General features: G+C 37.4%; 1 protein-coding gene across 2 annotated transcripts in view; it reads right to left on the bottom strand.

The window, feature by feature from the left end:
• The window catches only part of SLC39A10 (solute carrier family 39 member 10), a 67,919-nt gene that overhangs the window by 4,138 nt on the left and 38,291 nt on the right, over positions 1-25,490 (bottom strand). For both annotated transcript variants that reach the window (XM_068407584.1, XM_068407583.1), the window contains exons 2-9: positions 18,243-19,313; positions 16,980-17,181; positions 11,250-11,419; positions 9,949-10,167; positions 8,438-8,558; positions 6,119-6,487; positions 4,237-4,317; positions 2,238-2,428 (exon numbers count right to left, since the gene is read on the bottom strand). In XM_068407584.1, the coding sequence (XP_068263685.1) occupies positions 2,238-2,428; positions 4,237-4,317; positions 6,119-6,487; positions 8,438-8,558; positions 9,949-10,167; positions 11,250-11,419; positions 16,980-17,181; positions 18,243-19,304 (2,415 nt within the window). In that variant the 5' untranslated portion in view covers positions 19,305-19,313. The remainder of the gene's footprint in view (positions 1-2,237; positions 2,429-4,236; positions 4,318-6,118; positions 6,488-8,437; positions 8,559-9,948; positions 10,168-11,249; positions 11,420-16,979; positions 17,182-18,242; positions 19,314-25,490) is intronic.

The following is a 25,490-nucleotide window of genomic DNA, read 5'->3' as shown; positions in this document are numbered from 1 at the left end:
AGTTTTGTAATGGGACTTACTTCTACAGAGACATAATACTGCTGTTCCAAGTCTAAAGATGCTCTTATGAACAGTTAAAGAATATTCTGGCATCTGTTTCAAAACCTAGGAAGAACACAGTGCTCTGTCTCCATAACTTCCAATGTTTCTGGTCATGGACATGAAAAGAGAGAGTATGGTGAGTAGAAGCGGAAGCCTTAGCTATGGACAGTGACAGCTGTCATATATCCCCAGAACTGTGGCACTGAACAGCAAGTAAAAGACCTCTGTTAAGACAGGAAAAAAGGCTATTGAACAGTAACCAGTACTATGGGCACACTCCCCATCACTGTCTTCAAACACTTATCTATTTTTACTGTCACCATAGCTGAAGAGGCATGCTCAGGCGCCTCTTTATTGTACTCAGAGCCTGAGTATGCAGGCAGAGCAGGCCAGTGCCACTTTGCTCTCCCTCAGCAGCAGAATTCCACTGTGGAAAGGATCCTGGAAAGACTCTGAGAGGGAAGGAGGCTATGCGCTGCAAGAACTTGTTACTGGCAAAAAAATCCACTTTCCATCTTCGAGATATAGTCCACACGCACATAGCATTGTAGGAACCTCTTGCATATTCACGTGTCAGCTGCTTTAGTTAGCGCCAGGGACATAACACAATCAGCCCACACCAGAGCAGACATCTGACAGCCTCATAGACAGCGATCTGACAAAGATGTGATGCTGTTTCAATGAGAATTGCTGAAACCCAAAGTGTGCGTCTGTGGCTTAAAGTAACTGACAGATGCATGCCTGCTTTCACAAGTCAGCCAGTGAGAGTCAAACATCACACGTTTCATTCCTGCACCAGTTAACTTTTGAGGAAGCTGCTAAAAAATGTGGTTTGAAAACAGCATAGTCAGCACAAGTGTATGCAGGAGAGCAGAACTAGCAATGTAGGCTAACAGAGCCACCAGACATGGCAACAAAAATCTCTGAAGAAAGTTGGAAAGTTGAAGCAAATGTGTAGTTTAGAACACTTCAGAACAGTAAAATATTCCATTTTACCCATAACTGAAAACCGGAACAAGCTGGTCCTCATTCCAGTAAACCCAACCCTTTACAGAGATGCTATGAGGTTAAGCAAAATCTTTACTGGAACATCACTCAAAGCCAGAACTCCAGTTACACTTAAGTACAGGCGATCCATGTAGCAACCTACTGATAATAGGTAGCTGGTTACTTCGTCTATTTGAGGAGAAGAATAACAGCTGTGAGGAAGCTTGCCTCTGCTTTAGATGTCTGTACTAGGGAAAAGTAGTTTGTGCATGAAGCAATGGAAAGCCAGGGAGCCACTCCACAAAAAGCTGTCTGAATCCTTGAGAATTAAGGCTTTAACTAGGTTGGAGTTTCTAGTCTAATTGGTTAATAACTTAACACAATACAAGATCTGTCCTTAAAATTCAGGGAAGTGACGCATCTTTTTCTCTGTATATTAAAGCAGAAAGAACATTACAAAATACCCCAAAAATGAAAACTGATCTCATCATCATTGGGCTTGGGAAAGACAAGAAGTGAGAAAATCAGCTTATTTAAGTGCAGCTCTGAAGCTGCTTAGGAGAGAAATCAGGATTGAATATTGACTGATACCATGCGCACAAGTGCATTACTGCCTGAAGGATCTGGATCCGCAGTGTACACACACTAAATATAATTTACCTATAGCTGTCCTTGAAGCAGCAGTGTTTTTCCACCAGATAACTCTTAAAAAGCTAATCACCACAAGAGCTATGTATTACCAGCTGCTCATGCTAAGGGTTCAGACTAAGCTTTCCAGAATCAAATACATTAAGATTAAATTTTAGTGAAGCACAGTTCTAAATACTGGATTGAACTCCAGCCTCTAATGCCCCATCCACAAAACTAGAGAATCATCCTATTTTTATTAGTGGGAAGTTATTATTTTTGTTAGTTTACTAGTGGGAAGTATGAGTGTCTTTCCCAGCCCCCCTGTAGTTTTTGTATTTTAACAGGAGTCACTGGCAGACTTTGGTAGCAGAAACCCAAACAGGCAAACACCTATAAAACTTCACCACATCTCTCAAAGTATCTGCAACATTTTTAAAAGTCATAGAACAGAAACAGCCATCTACTGTCTACAGATACTTTATGTGTCATAACAAAAAAAGTTCTGTCGTAGGTGCCATTTCAAGTCCTAGGTTTTACGTGTGGAAAGCAAAAATGACACGGAATCACAACACTCTTACCATGTCAACCAATGCCACATAGAGGAACATGCCGGCCGTGACGGCAAAGATCCACAAGGTGATGTTATTCGTATACTGTCCCACCGCTGTGCCGATCAGCATCCCCACGTAAGCCATCATGGCAGACAGGAGGTTGTACACAATAGCTTGCTTTACTGTCATGCCTGCTTTAAGAAGCACAGCAAAGTCACCTAAAATGGAGACAGAGCACAGGGGTTTAGTATCAATGCTTCTCAGCAGAGTAAGCAGATAAATTACTATCTCACCAATCCAAGGCATTGCCAAAGTAAAAATGCTGCTACAGAGGCTCAAAGGAAGACTGGGCAACAGGATTTGACAACTCTTAGAAGAACTGTATTTATGTGCAGCAATCCCTTGATTAAAATATGATTTAAAGGTGTCAATTTACCATGCTGATTGTCAGAAAGGTAATAGTGATTAATGGTTAAAGGTAAATAGAAAAATCTAGATCTGGTCCTCCCACAGAGAATACATCTGTGCATACAGACTTGTCTTTACTTCACAGAAGTTCTTCATGGCACGTAAAAACAGAGGCGTAGTTTTGATCAATACCTGTGAAAATTCCTCTTAGCTATATACACCTCACTCTGCAAATTCAAGGGGAGGATAACGAGGCATTGGTCCCCACAGAAGGTGACAATGAATTTGAGAAAGATAGCACTAGGAAAAGGAGGAGTTACATTCAGAAAGAATGCCTTCACATCCATGCTGCATCAGTTTGGTGGTTTAAGACATGCCAGGTTAACCTGTGTTATTTTGAATTCAGGATGGCTCTGCTAAAATTGCTGATAGAGGTAGATGTTCTATAAAGATCTAAATTTTAGTCTTGTTATCAGCTCTGATAGTTTTAATCCCTTCTAACTGAACTCTTGTGAATATGAGTAGTGAAAGATGACATGCAGTCATGAGGGTAATTAATCTAATATTCTCATGTCAGATATGCTAGAAATTAATTGCTCAATCTAGAATCAAAACAAAAATTATGTACTGAACTACTCACTTCTTATACAAGATTAATTCAATCATGTTAACCTAGCAAGTTATAAGCACACCAATATATAGTGCAATCCTTTATATACTGCAGCAGCTTCACTTAACTAACGATTGTATAGCACCATTGATCAAACCATGAACATCTGCTCTATTATTTCCCATCTGTGCTCATTACTTACCTTATACTTAGCATCTGCCTATATTAAATGCTTTCACTCATCACCTCTAAGCGTTTTTGAAGTACTTCTTTTACCTCCCTTTTGATCACTCAGAGCTAGCAGCTCATCAAGCAAGCTAGCTGTGAGTACAATAGAGTTTAATCTGTATTTAATTTCATGTTACTGGCAAAAAAGACGACAACTCCACTCTCTAGCTGCTCTTTTGTAAGTCTCAGGGTGCACTAAAATTTCATGCGATGTGCCACAGGAAAACAACAGGTTTCATCAGGGTTAGCTAACCCCCAAAAGAAATGCTTCAATTAGGGGGAAGAATCAATGGCACCGGCAACAATGCCTACAGGCGTTACCCTAAATAGTCATCCACACCTACTGGACTCAGCAACAATTGGTACAAAGCATCTTCTGAAGATCTCCACAAAGAATTTTACTTACATAAACTTATGTTTACTTATGTAACTTTACTTAACTCCGCGTAAGACAATGCCTCACAGAGTAGTGTGAAACTCCCTCTATAAAATGCAGAGGTGTAACACCAAAATGCAAACTGTATGCTTCTAAGAACATTTTTAAAACACATTCAAAAAGCTTCACAGAACTGCTGTAACTAGACACCTGCCAAAAATAATTCTGTATTAATATTCTCATTATGTACTCTGAAGCAATATTGCTCCATTACTCTCTGAAGTTCTGGTCACCCTTGCAGCAACTGCATTGCATTGTGCTTATCAGGATGAATATCACAACAGCTTTTAGATACATATTTTGTAGAGATGAAGAGACTGAACACATTGACTTTATATAGTTACCTAATTCATGGGGAAGCTCATGACAAAATACTGCTATAGACGTACTAATTCCTCCTGTCAGTCCAGCACTAAAAGCTGCTCCTAGAAAAAAAAAAAAAAAAAATATTCAAATGATATTTTACTATTTTCAAATCAGAAAATTTAATCAATGGACTTTCCAGAGATGCCACCCTTCTGTTAGAATGCACGCTCTAGTATTCCTTCATTATGTCTGTGTCCTGTCTGTACATAACTGAAAATACTGGAAGTATCCTGGATGTGCATTACCACTGCATACTTTATTACTCAGTTTATCTGAAAGGCAAATCCTGGGAGAGGAGAACACAACTGAGCAAAACAAGACATAAATGCCACAAGCTAATAAACAGCACCACTTTTACATTTTTAGGAACTCTCAAGTACATCACGAGAGATAAGAATGCACATGAGCAACAGTCTAGCTCTCTCCTTTCCAGGTTGGAAATCCAGACTAATATTTAACCCATAACCTCTCTACTTCCTTTATGCTTATTTGTAGAGCACGTATCAGCAACGTCAATAAGCCAGACCTGAAAAATAATAATGAGAAAAACATGGGCATAAACCTTTTCCAGTAACTTTTGTGTAAGCTAATTTAACTCAATCAACTTCAAGTTCATACCTTAAATAATTCTGAGATGAGAAAACTGCTATTAAGTTTCTGTACTGTAGCAGAGAAAGGCACAAGAAGAGCCTGCAGTGAGCAGTCAAAACAGGCAAAATAAAGTAGAAAGAGAAGACACAATCTGAAGACAGAGAGGAAATTTAACTTTCCTCTTGATTCCTCATAACTTAACACATTAAAAAGACAAACATGCTTTTCTAAAAATCCACATTTTAACAAAGAATCAGCTGTTTGGGCTTGACAGAGGAATATTTAGAAATGGAGTTTCAAGACAGTGAAGTTCTCAACAGATGGCGCAGTGATCCTGTTTGGCCTTAGAAGCCACTGTCTAAAGGTCTTACCTGTTTAATGTGAAAATGAAGCAAAAAGTTAATTTTTATGGAGTTTCGTTTCTTTAGAAATTGTTTGGAGAAACTGGAGAAACTTTAGTAGATTCCACTGTTAACTCCAGACCCTAATAAGCAGATTATCCCCCATCCTTCAAAATGAGTATGTTCCTTCTGCTAGTAGTTCAGAACCCTGTGTACTCTTAGTAGCTACCTTAGTAAAAAATTAAAAGTATGCTCTTCAGTACTCTCACCATCATTCTGACTTGTATGACATATATTCAAATTAATGTGTTTTACAGTTCAAATCACATTTAGAGGTTTATGTGAATCAAAGCTGATTTAATAATCTAATCAAATCTGTTTGGTAATTCAATTTCTTCTACATTTGGCTAGAAATAAATCTATACTGACCATAAGTCAAAATAATATTTTGCTCAAACAAAAATGAAATAATAATAAATGTACTACATTTATTATTTACAAGTACTGTATAATTATATGTATTAATAATAATAGAAATAGTATTACTATTATAAATAAATATAAGTAAGACTGAAAGCACTTATTTATTATTCAAAGGCAAATACTAAGACCCAAACAACAGATGTGCATCACATGTGCTCCATAATTCACAAGGAGGTTTGCCTGCACCTATCTTGATTCAGCAGAGATCGCTACTGTCGCTACTATCAATAGAGTAATCTTGGTGGTAACAGTCACAGAATATTAACAAAGGGAAGACTATTGCAATTGATGCCTTTTTAATTTCTGCTCTGAATGAGATTAAACAATGCCAGTAACTGCAGGGGCTAACTGGAAGCCTTACCTGTGATCACTGACAAAGAAAATATTACCAAAGTTATTAAAGGTAAGAAGAACCTGTTGAGAAGTACTCTGTGCTTTTGCTTACCGATTGCTAAGCCATCACTGAAGTTGTGAATGCCATCTCCCATAATTACCATCCAAGCAATATTAGCTATCCCAGTATCTTTCAGGTCTTTTCCAGAATGACAGTGGCCGTGGGAATGATGGGAATGTTTGTGATGCCAGTGGTGACTGTGTTTTCTAGCTATCATTTTATCTTCGCCATGGCTGTCATACTCTGAATCATGAAGATCATGCTCTTGAGCAGCATGTAAGACATCATTGTGAGAGTGGTGCGTATTGTTGTCCTCTTCTCCAGACAGGAAGTTTTTGGGAGGGGATTCCAGCTGCCCATCTAAATCGGTTAGTTCCGTTTCATTGAGTCGATCTTCAGATAAAACTGAGTCATCTGCTCCTGTGTAGAAGCCAGTTGGAAGAGACACTGCATTAATTCTGCTTTAAAATATCACCAGCCACTATTGCATCATTGAGCTAAGAATTTAACTGCTTTGCAAAAGCAAAAAAAGTATTTTAACACATCCAATCTAATAACTTTGCTGTCAATGTTCAGCCAAAAAATAAAATCTCTCACTGCCCCATTTGTTCACTAGTTTGCATGTACAGCATATAGACGTCTCCACTACAAGACAACAGCACTCCATCCATAGGACACAAAGTCAGTTTTAGCCCGACCTAGGCTTGTATCTGTCATTTTGCTACTGACAAAGTTTATGGTTCAACACGGGAAAAGAACAGTTGCCAGGACTAATAATGTCCTATATGCTGTGGATAGAATCTGAATGGCTCAGGAAACCTCAACTGGCTACTCTCTAGGCATGCACACACAGGTCCCAACTTCGCCTTCACTGAAGCATACCAGGATCTGCCACTGATACAACAGATCTTTAAATAGTTTCTCTATTGCATGTATCTGTGTCAGATGCTTGTGTCGTACAGTGAGCTCCTTCAGCTCATTACCCTGCTAGAAATCAAAGCCATTTTTACAAAGAAATACAAAGTGAAAACAACGCAGAAGAAATACCTGCATAAATTTTAAGTCTACCAATATTTCTGAAGTATTAATAAATAAATGAAACTGGCAATCTGTGCTCCAGGAAACAAAAGGTGTTGTGGAAAAAAAACAGTTGTGTACAATGAAGTTATTACCTCACAACAATTCGACAAAAATATTTCAGAGTAAAAAATAAGCCAACAGTAAGTGGAATTAAAAAACCAGGCACAGAGTACCTAAGCAACAGACAAAGAGTTCTAGATAAACAGGCTCTTAAACACCATTTGGAAGCTGTTTAAAAAGAGGTGGAATGGCCATTCAGGTCAGCGGTAGCAGCACTGCAGTTCAAAATTCAAATTCAGCATGGGCTTCCAGTGCCTGTAGTATGAACAATTTACTGATCAGCAGAGTGCACTTTCAGAGGAACAGCGTTAGGAAACCAGTAGTGCTCCATGTTGTTAGAAGCAAAATTCCTCTGATTGCCCATTAAAAGAAAATGAACATATTTCAAATATATGTACCAGCATCCTCACAGCTGAAAGTCTTTCTATGTTCTATGTCAATGTCCCAAATCCCATTTTAAGTTGCTTGAGTGGAGAAGGCTACAGTCCTAACTCTCCCTTCTACAAATCGTTCTAATTAACAAAATTGCATTTGTATAAATATAGCCTATGGATTCTTCATCAACAAATTAATTCAGCAGCCATGCAGGCAACGGAAAGGGAAGTTTATGAAGCAAAGCCCTTCTCCTTCCCTCACCCCTTCAAGAAGGGTGATGTGGCATTCCTTCTGGGTACATACTGCATGAGCATTCAGACTGTCATGAAGCAACAGTATGTGAAACTTGTTTTAGATACTTGAGGAACATTCAGGACAATTGGTTGTGTTTATGAAAAGAAATTAATTTTGTTTAGCCTTCTCAGCCAAACTATAATTGGTCAGAGGCTGGAATCTTCAAAGTGCAAGATACCCCCTCTCAGGTTGTGTGCATTCATTTTTGATCTAATTTTTGCCAGGGCTGAGCTAGTCAGGAACAGCTTAACCAAAAAACACCCCCAAAACAAACAAACAAACAAACAAACCCCCAAAGAACCACAGCCACCCAAAACCTGGCTGCTTCAGAAGTCTGAGAACCATTTGTATGGCATATTAGGAAGTGTTCAGAGTGCTCTCAGATCTAAGGAAAACAAAATTAAAAAAAAAGATTTAATTGGGAAAGCCTATTAAGTCTTATTAACAATGATTTGCGTAATAGCAGCAAAACTGTACAAGAGATTACATGCTACATGCCATAGGTTACGTGCCATTACTTTGAATCTCGCAAACAGAGAAATTCTGAAAATAAATGCCTACCTGCAAGGGGTTTGAGCTGAAGCCAGTCAGCATCTGGTCTATTATTTAATTTGTGATCGGAAAGTTTCCTTCCAACTGGTGATTCTTCAGTCTGTTTTTTCTTGCACCATTTCTGCTTACTCTGCAACAGGAAACAGGTAACATCTGGTTTGTCAAGGGACATCGATGGAAATAAAAGAAACTGAAATGTTGTCAAAAAAATCTCTTCAAAATAGACAAAGTTACTCTCTTAATATGCCCAACAGACGTACGTGACTACAGAATATTAATCTTCGTAAGGCTCAGCAACGATATCTACCCCAGTGGAAATTCTTAGCTACCTACCACAGAATGTCACTCACTCACAAACATGCACCCACAGACAATATTTCACTTCAGCAACAGTACACTGTGACAAGGATTGCTGCAACACCCCGAAACCCGTGTACGCAGAGTTACTGTATTTGCTTATTTTGTTCAAGAAAGCAAGCATGCAGCAACAACAGCTCCTCTATTTTGTTCAACTTTAAGTTTCACACTCCTATAACTTCCTTGCCTTTTCCTTGCGAGAAAACCTTGCTACTTTCCTGTCTGCTGCCCATACAACAGAGATCATAGATTTGCCAAAGCAGCCTAGGGGATTTAACTATTTAATTAACCTCAAAGAAGATCTGCCCAATGTGACAGCTTTTATCTCTTTATCAGAAGATCTAAGAAATGCCTCTTCCAGCACAGAAAATCTTTTGCTGCCTGCCCAGCTGAGGCAGCAAGTCTGACGTAAAACAGAGAACTTCAAATTTTTCCACACTCATTTTGGGAGAAGCAGTTATAATTTCAGCCAAATAATTTTCTCCTCAAAGTTGAACGACAGAGGCAAAAGTTAAAAGTGTATTTATAATGACTGTTGAAAGAATATGGCTCTTTAGTGGCTTGAATTTCTACCCACTGTCACACTCCCCGAGATACGTGCTCTACTTTTATACCACCATCATGAATACGGCATGCTCCCGGCCCTAAAAATCCAGGCATTTTCAGGGAAACAAGTTAAAATTTGATTGGCAATTTATGGAAAGCAGGAGGTCTGCAAATGTTGGCATTTTCCCATGTGGAAAAACTGAATACCTCTGTTACACTGGCGTCGTTAGCTAATAGTATACAGTTAAATTGTCTGACAATTATCTGTCTCTGTTGCCAATTCTTTCTTACATACTGCCTTTCCTAATTTTTGCAAAAATATTATGGCGCTTTAGAGAAAGAACGGTAATCTCTTTTACTTAGATCTACCTCCAAATATATCTGGCCAAAAAGCTGCAACCTCCCCCATCAGATTCCTACCTTGTCTTCCAAAATTACCTTGTTAAGAAAAGCAACCTTTTAGAAAAGGGTTTCCTCACATGAAATCAAACAGAATGCAGATTAGTAGCACTTGTTCATGTTCACAGACTAACGAATCATCACACAGACAATTCCTCAACACTCGGAAGATAAGTTCAGCTAACATACTCTAAATAGCATGCAATTGTAGTGCGTACCTTTTGTTTATTGTAATGCTTGTACATTCTTATACAATGTTCAATGATAAACAAAACATAGATGCCTCCAAGTGCCACAAGACCTTTCAGCACTGGATCGTTTTCTTCTAGAAAGCCTTCAGTCCGTACTCCATGTCCGTGGGCATGTTGATGAGAACGCTTGTGTTCGTGAACATGACCTTGGCCATGGTGGTGACTGTGGCTGTGGCCTCCATGTGACTATTAGGAGAGAAAATAACAACACAGTGTGACCTGGTGCAATCAGGAGACTGAAACGGCTCTGAGCTCAGATGACAAAATATGTAACCTTGCCAGAGAAGTAGCACAAAAAGATTGTAAAGTTGGGTTGTGGGTTGTTTGTTTTGTTTTGTTTTTGTTTTTTTTTTTTTAAATACAAACACATTTTACCATACAAATTTTTCATTAGACTATTCATTACCCTAATCAATAAAAAAATATTCCTCTGGGAAATTTTTAGGGGGGATGGGGGAGATAATCTAGCTTCAGCGTTTTTCTGTCACAATGCTGAAGATAATGAGACTGTCACAATGCTAAAGATGAGACTAACACAGAAATGTCACAAGGAATTACCATTCCTACACTTCCATTAGCAACCAAACCTCATGATTTTTTTTTTTAACTATTACAGTCAGCTACAGCCTTAATTCTGATCTGAAATATAAACTTCCAAAAAAAATACATGACCAAAAATTTGTATTAAAATTTACACAAAGAAAACATGTAAACATTAGTTTTTTTGCTAAAAGTATTAAGGTAACAAAATTTTAGAAAACACTTCCTCTTCTAAGGACTACAGTATACCATCACTTAAAAACTGCTTACCTTCCCAGGAACTTGGACAATTTCTTGATTCAATAAGTTAGAGGTTACTTTCTCCCCAAAAGCTAGTAACCAGGAAGGTTAATCCCTCTGAAATACTTTTAGGTGGTACTGATACACAAGTATCAGTAGACAAGAGACAGCAATAGTGCTAAATTTAAAATACTCTTGTTGGTCTCATTAGGTGTTTTAAAATACTGTGACAAAAAAACTGAATGCACAACTATTTTTTTTCTCTCCCCCCTCTCTTTTTTTTTTTTTTTTTTTTAAAAAAAGAAACACACATTTCCTTTCTTTTTGTTAACAGAAAGTCTCAAACACTGTTTCAGGATGTCCCTCATAGTCAAGTGAATCTATATCTGCATTAGTGAATATTTATTTGTTGTTACTTGTCAAACAATTCTTTGAAAATTCTATATACAGTCACAATTAAGAATAAAAGGTAAGGAAACAATACTTACATGTGGCAACAGATGGAGTAGTGCATCTCCACTCATTGTTCCTACAGCCAGAGCTACCAAGAAAGTTAGAAGAAATTTGAAGCACCATTGGTTAATGATGGGAGTCAAGATCACACCTAGCAAGGAAAGCAGGCTAATGACGGTGATAGAGATGATACCACAAAACCAGGCTGTGGGAAGAAATGAATACAGAAAGGTTATCAGAACAATACTGGCAAAACTTTTAAGACTGATTAATGACTTTTCTTAAGAAGGTGACTTTCCTTTAACCTAAGTTATGTGATTGTTCATTCAAAAGGTGCTGAAAAAATATGAAGGCAGTACTGAAGACCACAGCAAAAAATACACAGGTTTATTCACCGTACAGTACAATATAGTGAAAGACATCAGAAGACAATCAGCTAAAAAGAGCCCAGCAACTCTTCCTGATTGTAAGTTCCAGGCTTAACTCTGTAGCCCTTAATGAAACACAAAAAGCAAAAGATTTCCTCTTGGAACAAAAACATTGCTGCTACTTAACTTACTAGGGCTCTACGAGCACTAATTCATATTTAACATTTGTTTTTAATACAACTCTGATGCAAAATTGAACTGGAATCAATATTTCTCCTCCTTTGGTAGGAGCAACATGTTCAGTGAGGGACCATTCTCTTCACCTGGTGCTTTGAAACATACATGTTTGTTTATGAGAAATAAGTAAGACTCAACCTTTGACAGAGGAACTTTAAAATCAAATGCTATAATAAGAGATTGAAGACCTGAAAGCAACTTGCTACCAACAAAAAGCAGTATATATTTTTTCTGAGAACCTCTACTGTTGTCGTTAGAAGAAAATGCGATAATGGGATATGGTACACTCAACAGAATCCTGTTAATTAGGGAAAATGTGCAAATTTCTATATGACATACATGGAAAAGGAGGAATTACACAAGAAACAGATCCTATAAGCAAAGAAGCATGGCTCTTGCAGGCAGCATCTCACCCTAATTTTTTCTTCTACTTTTTCAAGTCAGCAGTGAGGCTAAGTATTAAAAACTGTTGGGTTTTTTTCCCCTCTCTCTCTGCTTCTCTATCACTTCTCTTGTTTCTTCCCAACACAGAAACTTCAAAGAACAGTACGTAAAAACTGTTTAATTCCAACAATACAGTTCAAAAGGATCACAGTCGCAAAGACAGGCATAGTTAGTGCTCCTAATTTACAAACATCAACAGTTTGGGCCGCGATCCTTCATGAACATGATTTCCTCAGTCTGAACTTTTTATTTATTTATTTATTTTAAGTTTTAGCTTAAATGCTTCAGGTTTTTCCAGGTTTTTTCCTCACTTCATTCTTAACCAAAAATGTCTAGACAGACTGCCAACTTTAATGAAAGTTAACAGCTTCTGATTTAAAACCATTAGCATCTCCATACTTCGGTGCATGATTTGACTTTCCTTACATCTATGAAGCTCAACTAATTTTTGATCCGGTGGGAGAAAACATCCTGGGAAATGGCGGGGGGGAGGTGGGGGGGGAGAGGAGAAGAGAGGAGGAATGAGTATATTGTAGCCGCTCAATGAGTTTTATAATTTAGCAGCCAAACATCCCAAGAATTCTATCTGTACCAAAAATGCTACAGGTCAGATTTGACAAGACTTTGCCACTAGAATTGTGGCTGCTGCAGACCTGGTCTGGTCCAACACCAAAACTTACAACACCTACTGTTTTAAATTTTATTTTGGGATATTCATTTTTATGAAGCCTGTAGCTGTCACTCCACAACAGTGCAATTGGGAAACAACCCAATTCAAATGCAAAGGGTACAAGGACACATCCACCAGGAGAAACAGATTGGAAAAAGCTTTAGAAAGGATGCAGTGTACACAGAAATGCATATTGATACCGAAAGGAAAAGAGAGAGTTGGTGACAAGGCAAAGACTGCCATCAGGTGAGGAGCTTAAAAACAGAGGCTGGAACACAAAAGTAGGTCTCGAGTGGCAGCAGGACCCTGCTGACCAAAATACTGCCACTACACAGCCTTGATTCATCCCCAGAGCACTTCAGTCACATACTCTGGATTAACAGGCTCTGCTGAAAGAAACAGCAACATGGACTTGTAATTCAATACTGAATCATGCATGCGTGCACAAGTAGCCCAAATAAAAATTACACGGCCACTTGGCAGGACCTTGGATCTCCAATCTGGACACAGACATTATGATGTTAAGTGCCAGGTTAGATGACCAACAGCCTTACATGGAGAAAAATGGAAATGACATTATGCAAACTGGCTTAAGTTTCATGTATCATAGCATAGATTTGGCAAACACATCTCTGAAGGGCTGACATACTCTTATGAATGATACAGTATCTAAACATGGCACCATGATTAAGATGAGGCACGGGAGAATTAGAATATGGAATCTGTGCATCTCTCAGTTCTTGGTCGTCAGCTTCTACCTCTGTTTAAACTCTTTAAAAAATGGTACGGAACCAAAATTATCAGCAAAAGGTTGCTGTCAAGTCAAAGATAAAAAATATATTATATACAAAAGCTGTGCGTGATCCCAGTTACATACATGTACAAACACTCCTCATATAAAAAAGACTACTAAGAAAGACTTACAACAAAATTCTGACACAAAGGTTTATTGAAGGATTTCATTCAACTGTAGTGTTCCAAACACTAGAATATTATGGAAGTGGAACTAATCTGCAATATTATGAACACTGCAAGAGCTCCTAAGTTATAAAATATCTTGGTGTATAACACTTCTAGGAATGCTGTACAAAGCTTGGTCAATGAGGTGAAGTTATTATGCGCTGGCTTATAAAATATTTCTGTGGAAATAAAACAAGAGGGAGGTGACTGAAGAATTTCTTCAGTAAGGGACTTCTGTTCAAACAGTGGGTGGCAAACAAAAGACAGCTGCTCGCACTGGATTTGGACAGCTATCTGTAAATTAAAACAGACTAAAAGGGTAGTAAGGTAGACTCCTTGGAAGGCTGAGAACGGTTAGCTATCTGCAAGCTTTAACATGAAAGCAAACAGAAAGGCTCCACTGAAGCAAAGCCTTCCTGGGTTCGGGGAATGGTAAGCTCCAGGGAACGCTGGCATCTGCACAGGCAGATTTACAAGATATATCTGATCTGAAATAATTTTAATCAACAGCTCTAACTGATCTCCATATTTAAAAAGATTGCTCACTGTTTACTTGTATCACTTGTATTAGCTTGATTCATAGTAGGGTGTACCTTTCCTTTTAAGTTGTTTAGGAGCCCTCAGTGATACCAATGCCACGTCTTCCCATAGGTACGCTGTGAAAGCTCAGCTGTATGTATAAGCCCTTGAAAATACTCTATTAGAAGATGTTACAGGACTACCTGTAAGTTACAGGAAGAAAACCCAACGTGGCTTTATAAGTTTTTGGTCATCAGTTAATTAAATGACTTTTCTTTAGAAAACTTCACTATCAGAACTAATGGAAACCTTACAGGTTAGTATCAATGAACAGAAGTAGCACTGGGTCTATTAAGTTTTTTGGAAAGCTTTAATTAAAACTAAAGAAAACCACAGAAAGCTAGTGTTTAAAAATGTTTGCATCCCCCTAACTTTGGCAAATATTTCTCTCTAAAAATGTTTACATTAGCTTGGATGAGCACGCATTTTCATTTTATCCTACAGTCTGCAGGTTAAGTTACTCTATGACTGACATTTGTCCTACACCTCCCACAACCCCCATATACCAGTTAATATTTGTTATTTTGTGATTCTCTTCCTTACTTAAGAAGGGAAAATGATTATTACATCAACTGAAGTCTCACTGCAGTTAATGGAACAGTATACAGGAAATTGTTATGAAGAATGATTTATCATGATCTAATCAAGTTGACCTGTTTTAGAGGTTACTGTTTGTTTTCAGAGCCAAATCAGTAAGTTAAAACCCAATTTTTTATAATTAACTGGCAAATGTGTTATTTATACTCAAGATATCAGATGCCATAAAACATGTTAAATGTTCACAATAAGCTTCACTAATTTTGCAAATTAAGTCTCTTAAAACGTTAAAGGTCTTCAAGCTGAGTTATTCATCAACTCCCTTACTCATTACAGAGAACGAAAATGCATTCTTTTAAAAAGAAGCACTCATCTGTAGAAACTTTCTAGTTGTGCAACATGACAGTTTAGCACATGGTTTCAACATTTTACTTGGCAGAAAACGCTTAGAGCTACTCTGCAGATCCTCCTGGTAACAAGGCAGCGGTCAACTTTTACTACAATGAGACTACCCCACAAAACAATTTGCTGCCATATAAAACACACCGTATATTCGGTTTACAGCAATCTTTGAACAGTTCACAAGATAGTAGCTGTGTCACTATAGGAGATTTATGTATAACAAGTTAATTATTTTAATGACTCCAGCATTGTTAAGAAAGATTACCAGCAATGCATTCTTTCCAACAGTTATTAACATCTACGAGAATGTAGTTACTTCCAGTTTTATTTTTAATGATGTTGATAAGCACCTATATACTAATCAATAGTCACAATTACCAATATTTTTTATTTTCAAAACATGGATATTGTACCCAAGATTTTTTAGATTTTTACTATTTCACCACAACTAAACATCTGTCAACAGTTCCATTATAATTTACGAAAGATAGCAGCAGTAAACATATATTTTAAAAGTATACTCAGTTATGAAATCACAGCAATGGATGCTGCCCTTAAAGTAACTGCTTTAACAATACTAAAAATATTTTTAGCTTAGAACTATGGTAAGAATTAAAAAAGTCTACTGATTTTTACTCAAGGCACACACACAAAAAATTAGAACTGCCAACAGAGGACTTTGAGTGAATACTTCTCATATGCCTAAGAGAGGAGTAGTATAGAATCATTGACACAAAGTCAGATAAGGGAACTGCTGTCAGAAATGGCAATTTAAATGCTCTTGTATCTTGCTTAAGTCTTCATATTTCTGAAGTTCACAAAAAATTCTGGATGTCAATTCTACAAATTTGCATCACTGCTAGAATGTAAAAACAGTAACACCTGAAATCATATTTTCCAGTGAATGAACTGTGATGAAGGTGCTGTTATCTATTCGTGAATGAATAGAGGCAGGTCAAATTTATAAAGAAAATTTGTGCCAAAGTAACACTGCAACTCTGAGATAAACATATGGATGAGTTCAGTCACACTAAGAGAAAAAGACATAACAGGTTTTAAATGACAGAAATAATCCAAGCTGTGAGTGGACTTGCTCATCCCTAGAGTTCCTTCGGTCTCCAAAGATTCTGTACCTTGCCTATGCTCCTACTACAAAAGAGTCCAATGTCTAAACATACGTGGGAAGAATCCAGGCCAAAATGCCTGGGCCATAGGCCTAATGATAGGACGTTAGGCCTCAATGATAGCAGACAAAAAAAAGAAATAAAAATAAACAAGCATAAAATAAAAAGTGAAAATAATGAAAAAGGACAAAAAGGTACAAGAAAGTGGCCTCCCTGAGACGTGGTTACTTAGGAGAAGCCATTATACCACCAAAGACCAAAGACCACCATTTATGTCTCCTGACTTAAAGGAGCATGCTGTCTCAAATTTCTTCTAATAAATATGTTAAATTTCAACCATTCCTTTACTCTACAGTCGATGCCAAGTTGTATGATATTTCAAATTTTGAAGTTAATATTTACAATGCAAAATAATTTTGAAGGCTTTAGATGTTACACACCTACCTGATGCACCTGTTTTATCTTTATTTTCAATTGATGCGTTTTTACTTTTCATAAAATCTTCAAGCTCATCATAATGCACAATACAAAGCCTTCTCTCAATCTGGTATAGCAAAGCAGGACACAGGTATACAAACAATTCAGGAGATATTGGAGAGGTGGTTTCCAGACCATAGTGCCGTAGCAGCTGCGTAACATTTAAGCACTGCAAGCAAATTGTACAAACAAGTTAAATATGGAAGCAACTATTTCATTAAAAACTACAGTTATGGAAAACTTAGCATATTATTTGAGAACAGAAACAGAAAGTAGAAACTCTGGCCCACAACATTCCATCAGTGCTAAAACATGTCTAAGCTGATCCAAGTGGTTTTATGAGGGGACAGAAACAGTAAAAAGATCTGCACTACAAACTCAGTCTCCAAATACCTACATAATTTTTGATAAATGTCAATGAAAATGAGTTTCCATGTTCTTTACTGTTACACAGTACAAGCAAGGAAGAAAGAGCTACAGGAAAGGAGTGGAAGAACATAAATCCAAAATAATTTTCTAACACTTCTCTTTACCTACCAACTTTCTGAGTTTGGAGTTTCACTTTTTAATTTAGTTTAAAACCTCAAACTCAGCACTCACTCCATCCTTTCCTATCCTGACTTCTAGTTTACAACCATGATATCAAAATGTCCTGCTTCTACAGTTAACTGTAAGGGGGAAGGGAAAGTATATTTATGGTCCTGGCAGAAATAACTGATGCTGAAAGGAGAAATGAAAGAGCTTACACCGAGCACAGTGCTACAGAAGTTAAATTCACATTGCTTCACAATCTCTTAGATAAAGAAATTAGAAACAGCTTGAAAAGATGCAGCTGTTTCTTTTAGGAAAGAGTCTCTGTGCAGTTTCCAAAAATGTCAATGATCTTAGATTCAGAAAGAAGTCCAAAAAAGGTGTGTGTTGGGAAGTATTCATGAATATTGGGAAGGGAAAAAACCCTATCTGTAGCAGGGTATCTCAGAAAGCATTAAGTATCTCCTCTATACAGATAAACAGGCAAGAAGATAGATCTCTGAGAAAAGATGGGCACTGGGCAGACAGAAACTAAAACCCACACAGTAAACTGTGGCAGTGACCTTTAGTGTTTTCACTGTGCTACCTGTATTACGCAACGGTCACGTACGTGATTCCGTGTTATCTGTGGGTATGCACCTTTCATTATCACGTAACAACAGCGAAAGTGAACTTACCAGTTCTCCATTTCATACTCACCTCTTCACGATCGCGTTCATCTTCATTATGATCCTTATGACTACGCGTTGAAAAAATAGCATGTTTCTTTACACTAATCTGATTATGAGGTGCCTCTCGCTTGCTGGTATGGTGGTGTCCATCCTCATTACCTAAACTGGAATCTTGATGTCCATGACCAGTAGAACGATCACTACTGTGTTCATGATGGTGTACATGCAAATGAGATGCATCATGTACATGATCGTGTTTATGAACACGATTGTGCTCATACTGACCACCTGGATGATGATCTGGGGCATAATCTCGTGCAGCATCTCCTGAAGTCTCACTGATCTTCTTTTGCTTCTTCTTCTGTTTCCGTTGTTTTCTTTCTGGCTGATCCTGAGTTGTGTTTGTCTCTGTTGAAGGTTCATGGTTCTGTTCTCCATGTTCACTATGACTAACTGAATCATTATGAGAATGATGCGTACCATTATGGTCATGATGATGTAGACGAGGGTGGTGATGATGGTGATGGCGACTCTGGTCATGAATGTGTCTGCCATCATCCTTTACTGATGGCACTACTGCATCTCTCTCAGGGTCACATTTACGATTTCTCCTTGCAGCCATACCAATCGTGGTTTGGTTTTCTGAATCCGAGTGGCTATGAGGATGGTTATGAGAGTGAGAATGCTTTCCTTCCTGTACTTCTAAAGCATATAAGTGAGAAACATGGTCATGGCCAATATCATCATGATTTATCATCACTACTTTTACCTCTCCTAAACCAAGGCTTATTAACAGTTTTTCCAGGCCAAAAAAAGATAATCTTCCATTTTCACCATAACGATCAAAAATCTTTTCAATGTAGTATTTTTGTTCATTTTCAGCTTCCAATGTTGAAAATTTACTCGGCATAGATTCTGTTCCTCCATTCTGCAAGTAGGATGCATTTGAGATCTGATAGTCATTATGGTAGTGTACACGTTCCTCTTTAGGACCATGGTCATGTCCATCTTCATGGCAATGATTGCACTGATGAAAGACAAATGTCAGCAAACAAATGATGCAAAATTTTGTGTGCATGTGTACCTTCATCTCTGTTTCCTACAAGAAACACAAGGGGAAGCACTTAGGTGTAAAAGCAATCTCAGCATTTGTACTACCTGAGTATCAGTCTTGGTACTTATTTGTACCGATTGAACGACTCGCAAATCTTTTTAGATATTGGCATTAACAGAATAACAATTGCAGTATTTTTACTGCTGAAATGGTATTAATGTACTTCTCTTATCCAACGGTAAGATAGGCTCTGTGTATTTTAGAGATGCAGTCTTACGTACCATACTTACAGGAGGCAGTTACAAGAAAAAGATCAGCATTTACAGTCAGTCATAACAGAACATTTTTTGTGTATATTTTCAGAGGCATCTATGCTTATGATAAAATATAACATTGAAAATCTTGATAAAATACAAGTTACAAAAGAATAAAAATTATTTAAAAACAATAACACTGTATTTTGTTATTTATGGGGATAACAGGCAGATAACACAGTTGAAAACCCATACATCATTTGTTCTCTTATGTGCTGCTAAAGTACCTCCACTAGACACACACACTGCACAACTCCCTATTTTGACTGGTAATTAGTGATTTAAAAATAAGTTGTAATTAACCAACTTCAATGTATTGCTTAAATGCTCATATTTTTAGTACTTTTTACTTACATGAGTTTCCTGATTTCAAAGAACTACGTGGATGTTAATTTAAAAATAAGGTTGTATGGAAAATGTCTGTTTATGCAACTCAAAAACCACTGTTAATGCTGACACGCTCTAGCTCAAAGTAGTACTGATTTTTAGAAATTATATCATCTGGACAATGTGGCTTTCAACTTAGTATTAAATGTAAGAAACTTAGTATTCAACATCAGGTAATGAAGAGGACACTGCAGAAGTCTATCTTGTGTTCAGAGTTGAAAACAATTCACTATTTTACAAAATATGATAGCTTTATTTTGTTTACATCTGCTACCAAAAATATATATAAAACCGGAATAATTATTATAAAAGAAACTTTTAAGAAAAAAATCCAAATTTACGTAAAAAAGTTATCAAACTAGAAAGCTAAAGATAAGGCAAGAACTGTACTTTATGACTTCTATTTTCTAAAGACTTATTTTGGGTAGAGATTAACCTCTAAAACACGTTTAAAAAAAAAATATCACTTAAAATCACTGCCAGGGTTTTCTAGCAACACTTAATTTGTTCTGTTTGGTGCCAAGCCAAATAAAATGTGTAACATTTACAACAGTTCTGCTAGATACACCTGGTAGATAATCAAGCCCTCCTATCAGCAAAGGAGCAGACAACAAAAAGAAAGCAGCACGGAGCTTCCCCATCAACCTGAAGAGGTGAATGACTACTTTGAACAGTTTGACTAAAACAGACAAAGGACCCAAGTACAGCCGTAGTGTTTTTTTCACGGAACTAGTTGAATTTAGAACATGACTGAGAAGGAAGTGAGTGCTGAGAGAAAGGATAAGGACAGAACTCCACCCACCCGGCTTTCTGTATACTCAGATGCTACCAAAACACTGCAGCAAGTGCAAGGATGTAAAATAGGTCAGGTATGCTCTCGTCTCTTTTTACACTGAAAGCACTTTTAGTTCCTTACGCGCACCTTGATAGAGCTGCGACTGACCTGACGTTCACAAAGATGCAAGTGACCTGGTCAATGCATCCGAAAATGCTACTGGCTTTCAGACAAGAGATGGTAAATTTAGTTGTCCTCAAGCCCAGCCCAGCTAACTAAAACACGCTTCATGAAAGTGGTCATGAAAATGCTTTGCAGCAATCCACAAACATTTAAAGTCCATCTTAATTTCCTAAAATATTAGCTTGATGTTTTGCGCTTAGGCACTTGTGACCACATTATTGCACCAAAAAAAAAAAATATTCTCTTGGAAGCTCTAATACTTGCAACAGGTTGACAGAGAAAAGGAGTCGGAGGTAAAAAAGGAAAGGGCTACCTTTTAATGACTTTATATAGCAAATAAATGAATTAACACAGAAGACTGGGGAAAAAGCTTTTCCTGTTAACCTCTACAAATACAAAAGATGAAAATTCACTTTTCACTGGAGCTTCAAATGCTTGCAACATTTAAAAAAAAAAGCAGAACTCTCTTTTGCAATACTGACCCAGATACCAATGTAAGATCAGAAGAATCTCTCTCAAATGGAGGCATCTACAACAAAACTGATTCCAGGGACATCGGATAGGTCAATGGGTAATCATTGTGTACTACTGTTTTATTTTTATAAACAACTGTTCAATCATCAGTCTGGAATGACCACAGTTTGTCTCCAGTCCAATCACCTACATTCCAGTTACTGATTTAAGGGCTGCGACAAACCTTTTCAAGTAATTTAGTATGATGAGTTCATCCCCAAAATTTACTGAGATATTGTTTTCATCTAGTCTTTTTCACTCATGGACTCTATTTAACGCAACCTTAATGTTCTTATCAATACATCACTGGGTTTAGTACAGAAACATTAAAAGGATCTCAAAGCACCTTCCAGAAGCTTTTTCCATTCTCCTTTGAGGAAACAGGTAAGTAAAGAGTTGTTACTGGTGGAGTAGAAAGAAACAGGTTGCAAATTTTTATCCAAGAGTCACTGGACTGAGTCAACCCTCAGATTGTACGATTGTCTGGAAACTCATTCCATGACCTTTACATAAAGAACATATGCTCTTCTCACACAGGCTGAGAATCTGGGCTCTGTGACTTACATCATCCCAGGAAGCAGAAACGTTCTGGCAGTCAGCAAAGGTACTGGATCAGGATATGGCTGGTGCCAGATCAACAGAGCTCCACGTTTCTATAGGAATATGCTGACTTTAACCAACTGAGGAGTTACAATGTTGAATGTTACTTAATGCGCAGAGCAGGTTCAGGATCTGGAATAAGCAGTTAAGGTACATGCAAGACAAATGACAGCCCTGGGAGAAAGACGAACTTTTACACGCTTGCACAGGAGACGGCAGGAGCAGGTAAGTACATGCAGTATACTGTAACGCTCTAGAAAATCGTTCAGTATCATTTTAACCTCAGTTTCTCAGTACTGAAAACAGCATCTCAAGTTTAAGTAAAATTCAGTTACTCAAAGGATACTACTTTTGTAGGTAAGACACCTTTTCTCCCCCTTTGCCACATAATGGCAATATAACCAGAACAAGCAAAGCCAAATTATTCTCATTTAAACAAGCACGATCCAGACTGAAATATCTCTACCAGGGAATTCATGACTAAAGCATGATCATAATCCTTTTCACAACCTCATGATCTTTTTCATGTGACTGTCTCATACAATACTACTAATACATTACTTTGAAACTTCAGTCATGCATCCCTAATTGTGGTGTTTAGCTTTGAATGGTACCTTTTCTCCATGCCCTAATGGTTAAAATCATTTGTAACCTATGATCACGATTCTTGCTGAAATGCAAGAGCTGAGCATTACCAGACCAATTTCAAAATCAATTAGATGTCTCACTATTTTCAGTTAAAATAGTAACAGCCCTAGCACAATATTTTTAATCTTCTATTTATATAATCTTCTTTATCTTCTATTGTAATTCTTGTTACACAACAAAGATGCTTACGAAGCATCATAAACTATTAAGAGTTGATTATTTATTTGTTTCTTTTTAAACAAGCTTTGTTATTCTGTAGGCAATTATAAATAGCTGTCATCTTTAACCTGTCAGGCAGCATTCATATGTGTAAAATACCAGAAAGCTTAAGTCCAAATTCTATACATCTCAGTGGCACAGAACTGTATATAGCTGATCTCAATGTAAGAACATTAAGACTCTCTAATCCCTTCAAAAGAATACGGAAGGGCAGCCTGAGGACAAGGCTACACCAAAGTTGAAAAAGACTTTGCCTATTATTGCCATCAGCTTTTGCCTTATTTTATTCACTCATGTGATTCCCTGGTGCCTTCCCTCCTTCCCTCCACAGCTCAGTGATGGTTGGGCACCAAAAGGGGGAGACACGAGGGAAAACATCTCCTAGCTATGTGTGGGGTGAGAAACTACAACACCCATAGGCCAGGCCTGGAAATAGCAGCACCTATTCTGTTTCATTGAACTGCAAACAAGAACAAGACAAGTCTTTCAGGACACTTGGGCAGTGGGACACCCCACACTAAGTCAAGCTGCAGAGTCAGAACAAACGTGTAAATTTACAGTGGATAAGATAAATAGTTCAGCCACACCAGCTGACATTTCAGAAAACTGCCAATACATCCCCTCCCCTCCTCATTCATCAATGCCAGCAAATCATTCGTACTAAATGCAGTGCTGATTGCATATCCATATACAAGGTTTTTAAATCAGAGGGTTGAGGTCGAAGTACCTGAGCTGTACGTCAGTGAAGAGTTATCTTTTCTGTATGGAAAACTCACAATATCTCTATGCTAAACCATTGTCTGCCCATGGTGCTTCATCCATTAAACTAAATGCACCACTGATGAAAGTTGGTATTTTTTTTACAGCCTTTTTCATTCAATTTCCCTTGGATTCCTGAAACTTCTCCACAGTGCCTACTATTTCAACTGTTCTTTTATAGCGCTTTATTTTTGAGAAGCCTTTGTTTAAAGCCTGGAACATGAACATGATTTTGGGGGACATTTTTGTTTATTTATCACCAGCTGCTTCACTGAAACTAGATCCCTACTTCAATAGTTAGGCTTTATTTAAAACAACAAACTTTGATTGAAGTAATGTGGTCATGCAAAATTCAAACTCAATTGAAAGTCACATCTATCATTTTAGTGCTTGCAACCCACATACTACAGCATTTTTTGTTAGTATACAATGCTGACTAGAATATTTTAAGTGCCTATTTTTCTCCCCCCCACCCTTTTTCCTGTCTGCTCCCAACAATTTTAATAACCTGAAATATCTGTAACATAAATGCACTGGATTTCTTGTTTCCCATGCTCCTTCCCCATTTATTTTAGTTTCTCTCCCTTTGTGTTCAAATTTCTTTCCTTGCTTTCTCTGAAGAATGTTCTGCCCCTTTTTTTCCTCCTCTAAGTAGTTACTCAGCTTGAACGTCGCAATGACTACAGTGCCTTGGCAAGACTTCATGGGCAACCAGAAGTTTCACACCAAACAAAAATACCAAACACATGCTTCAGCTAAAATAAGAGAGAACTGAGAAGGACAAAAGGTGCTAAAAATAAAGACAAAGCAATATTCTTACAAAACTAAGATATTCTCTCCGTTCAGCATGGAAAAGTTAAGCACGTATGTCATTCATTTCTATTAAGAACTGCTGAGAGTAGTAGCTGTATGAGAAACTGCAATTTTTTTAAGAGAGAAGAAATAAATATTTCTTGAAATAAAGCTACTGACTACATAAAGATAGTTTTTCTTACAATTCCTGAAAATTAAAATTCTTTCTTATATTGCAGGTATTTACTCCAATGTACATGCAGGAGAGATGCCTGCAGCCCCTCACCACTTCCACTCCAGCAACTGTGCAATACTTCATACTAATATTCAGTTCAAAAAAAGGCTGGAGTCTGAAAATCCAAATGAACCCACTCTATACTTCCTAAATTTCAAGTTTTTAACAAATGCCAGAATATAAAGGCCTATTAATCTAGCACACATTTTTAAGATAAATGATTTTTAAAAAATTATTAATGTGAAAATATTGCTGTTACTGAAAGCCACTTTAAGAAAGCCATAAAAGCATTTAATTAAATAATAATCCCATTTCATCAGTCTTGAGCTGACATTAGCTTCTGGATATACAAGGGAAAGCATGTTACAGATCTAAAAAGTTACAATTAACAATTTCTAACTTTAGTTCTCACCCATCTCCTGTATTTTCTTCCCTCTTCAATTTCAGTGAAATGGGTTTGTGGATTTAAGTAAAACCCATTCATTTGAAAATCTACAGCCCAGTAGGAGGGGCACTTTGTAAGAACAGACCATTACCTAATTGACCCAAGCCATATTTGCTAAGTTAATACCAGATAAGACTTACATAGTACAGAAAGCATTTATGCATAACTGAACACACCATGAAAACTTTTTAAAAATGTGAAATGTGAAGTATTTGAAATGCCAAATCCCAAGCATACTAGAAAATGATCCTAAACTAATACGGTAGCAATCTATTAGCTCAGTTATCCGGAAAGGGGCATTTATTTAATTTTGATTGGAAAAAAAATGGACAGCCTTCTTCAAAAGGACAGT

The sequence above is a fragment of the Nyctibius grandis genome, chromosome 9, assembly GCF_013368605.1.
Source record: "Nyctibius grandis isolate bNycGra1 chromosome 9, bNycGra1.pri, whole genome shotgun sequence".
NCBI lineage: Eukaryota > Metazoa > Chordata > Aves > Nyctibiiformes > Nyctibiidae > Nyctibius > Nyctibius grandis.
This window is presented reverse-complemented; position numbering and strand designations above follow the sequence as displayed.